The 3,340-nt window shown below is 42.9% G+C and overlaps 1 protein-coding gene across 1 annotated transcript; it reads left to right on the forward strand.

The window, feature by feature from the left end:
- Positions 1-636: 636 nt before the first annotated feature.
- Positions 637-3,117, forward strand: LOC114534785. The gene has a single exon (XM_028556254.1). It carries the CDS (start codon positions 637-639, stop codon positions 3,115-3,117), a length of 2,481 nt encoding a protein of 826 aa, XP_028412055.1.
- The last annotated feature ends 223 nt before the right edge of the window (positions 3,118-3,340 follow it).

The raw sequence follows: 3,340 nt of genomic DNA on the forward strand, positions 1-3,340 counted from the left end.
TTTTTAAATTAGTATTGTCGCCACAACGCCATCTTTATTTTCAAGTTGTGGTGGTGCCTGCGTTTTGCTGTTTATAGCGGCTTCATTGGTACTTCATCTTACATACTAACGCAAGCTGTGCATTTGTAGCGCCTTGTCACCGAATAACTTTGCGCATATTATGTGGTTTCCGGACGGCGCGCAAGGAACTTTTAACAACATTATTTAAATGTATAATTCTTTTAGGATATAGCGTCGCCTAGATTATAGTTTATAATTCTGTTAGGAAATAAAGAGTGTTAACACTCTTTAGGAAAGAAGTGATAATGAGCTATAAATATGCACAAGTGTTGCTGCCAAGAGGAAATATAAGGTAAATAATATTTGCGGCGTAAAGATTAAACTAGGCGAGTCTATTTCCTAACAGAATTATAAACTATAATCTAGGCGACGCTATATCCTAAAAGAATTATACATTTAAATAATGTTGTTAAAAGTTCCTTGCGCGCCGTCCGGAAACCACATAATATGCGCAAAGTTATTCGGTGACAAGGCGCTACACATTCATTACGTTGAGACAACGTTTCGCTTCGCTTGATCGGCAACATTACAGCTGTAAAAATTTTAACGTAATAGAGATAAAAACCACGAATATTAATGTTGGGTCGAGAAGTCAAAACAACCACTTTTGAGAATTGGAGAAAGACAAATAAGTATCTTCGACTTGATGCAGCAACAAGAAAAATATTGACGTGCGATATTTGCGTTAAATGGAGTACCAAACTTCCTGGGACAAACGCCTTTATTACTGGGTCTACCAATTTAAAGTCATCGGCTGTAACAGAGCACGTTAAAAGTAAACTTCATAAACAAGCTTTGCGACTTGAAGAACAAGAACAGGCAGCCGCCGAGAACAGAAATGTGCGAGTGCAGTCACTGCCAGTGCCAGCTGATGCCCCCATTGCTCAGGCAATCAGCAACATGGGAACGCTTACACCTGATGAAAGACGCGCCATGCAGAATCTCTTTGACATTGCATATATGATAGCATACAAGGGACGGCCTTATTCTGATTTGGTTGACCACGTAGAAATTGAAAAGTTACATGGAGTGAAGTTTATGCCCGGCGGTACCTACGAGAATGACAAAGGCTGCTCGCTATTCATTCATTTTGCCGCAAAAGCACTGTACGAGAGGCAAGTCAAGGATAAAGTCAAGAGAGCAAATTTTATAACTGTGCTAGCTGACGGGGCAACTGATGCAGCGTGCATAGAGAAAGAAGTCATCTATATTTTGTTTGTAGATCCAGATGACTTTAAAGCTTCACTCGCGTTTCTAAGTTTGAAATCGGTGAAATCGCAAGATGCGCAAGGGATCACAGGCGCTATTATCGATGCCTTCAAGGAATGTGGTATTGAAGAGAAACTGCAGAGAATTGTCTTTTTCGAGTCTGATGGTACTGCAGTTAATTCGGGTTTGCGAGGTGGTGTCATTTCCCTACTGCAGCAAAAGTTTGGCAAGCACATCAAGTTCTTTTGGTGCATGAATCATCGACTTGAACTAGCTATAAAGGACGCGATTCAGAACGACATGGAGGAAGTTGAAACAGCATTGCGGGATTTATACTACATTTATCAGAACTCTGGAAAGCGATTGAGAGAATTGAGGAGTTTGCATGAAATCCTGAAAGAGGTGTACAGCTTTGAGAACAGACAAGTCAAGCCTTCCAAATCGAGCGGTACCCGGTGGATTGACCATAAGTTACGAGCCATGAAAGCTTTCGTTGACAAGAGGGGATTGTATTTGACGCACATCCAGAACGTCATTGCAGATACAAGTAAGCAGAATGACAAGGCGACTCTTGAAGGGAAGAGGCGGCGCATAGCAAAAGGTTCTGTGTTGCTAAAATCTGCCTTGTATGCTGATATTTTAAAACCAGTTCGGCTACTTTCTTTGGTCAATCAGAAGACAAGAGAAGTTGACATTGTCAAGCAAGTTGACTCAGTTGACCAAACCCTCAAGAAATATGAGATTATGAAACGTAGAGCAGAAGAATCAAATGCAACTGCAACGTCCGTGCTGCCAACTGTGAAACACGTGCTCTCTGTAATCGAAGAGGAAGGCCTGTCTGTTGTTAGTCAAGAACCTCAGTATCAGGGTATTGCTGTAACACATCTCCAGCAGGGCAAGGATGCAGTTAACTCCTTGGTGCATCGCAATGTTGCAGCCATCTACCAGTCACTTGCGCGCCGTTATGGGAGTTTGGTGCATGCTGACGAACGTGAATCGCCCAAAGAAACAAAGGACGCAGATGAAGTAGCACACAGCGTCGCCAAGCTCTTGAATACTCGCGTTTGGATGGAAGACGCCACTGAGGACAAGCTGTCCGTGCAAATGGAAGCAATCTCCAATGTTTTCGAAAGCTTCAAAGATGTCGATCCACTACGACAGATCAGCAAAGAACTTTTGCAGGAGCAGTATGTTATGTTAGTGCAGTGGGCAACCGCATACTTTAACGTAGCTGTTATTGACTCCATTGATCTGTGGCCAAGGCTCTGGAAGATAAAGCTTGAGGAGATACGAGAACAGTGGGCGCTGATCGAGCTGTGTCTCTGCTGCCCGTACGGCAATGCAGTCTGCGAGTCATTTATCTCGTACTTGCGAGTAGTCAAGACTGACTGGCGCAACCGGTTGAACGAACGCAACTTGACTGATTTAATGCGCATTAAAGTGACTGGTCCAACCCTGCCCGTTTTCCGTGAGAGTTTTGGTGAGCTTGCTGTGGACCTCTGGAATAGTGAAAAATTGCGAAGGAAGAACCAAGGGAAACGAAAGCAGTATGCTGCAAGAGAAAGCGCATCAAAGAGGACAAGGGAGACAGAGAGGGAAGAATTCTTAAGAGATTGGTTGAAAGACGTTGGAGCTGAGTGCGGAGAAGAATCGGAGAGTGGGGAAAATGAACAGGAGATGGAATCTGATGTGTCAGAGGAAGATGCCCCAGGACCGAGTCAAGAAATCCTACCAGTTCAATCTGCTCAGTTGGAGTTGTCGGACAGTTTCAAAGACACTGATTATTATCGCGAAGACCCTCTCCTGGGCGGAATGAGAAGCAGTGACTCTAGTCTCAACTCTGAGTGACCGTAACTGGTGGTGATTCCAACTAAACTATATAGTACGGTAGTGTTTATAGTGAAAAGATATCCAAAATGAACTGAGCACCAGATAATATTTTTGTAGACACTGACTCACAGTGATGGATTTTTAGTCGTTTATGACGCATTTATAATTAATGTTCGTTCCTGGAACAAATAAAATTTATTGTTGTTTTGTTACAAATGTTGTGCTGGTTTGCATCACTATT

This window comes from Dendronephthya gigantea, unplaced genomic scaffold (assembly GCF_004324835.1).
Source record: "Dendronephthya gigantea isolate DGI-Jeju-01 unplaced genomic scaffold, DenGig_1.0 000106F, whole genome shotgun sequence".
Lineage (NCBI taxonomy): Eukaryota > Metazoa > Cnidaria > Anthozoa > Malacalcyonacea > Nephtheidae > Dendronephthya > Dendronephthya gigantea.

Bases quoted from the DNA above. Each gene is read 5' to 3' on its own strand.
- LOC114534785 (XM_028556254.1), top strand. From the start codon at position 637: ATGTTGGGTCGAGAAGTCAAAACAACCACTTTTGAGAATTGGAGAAAG.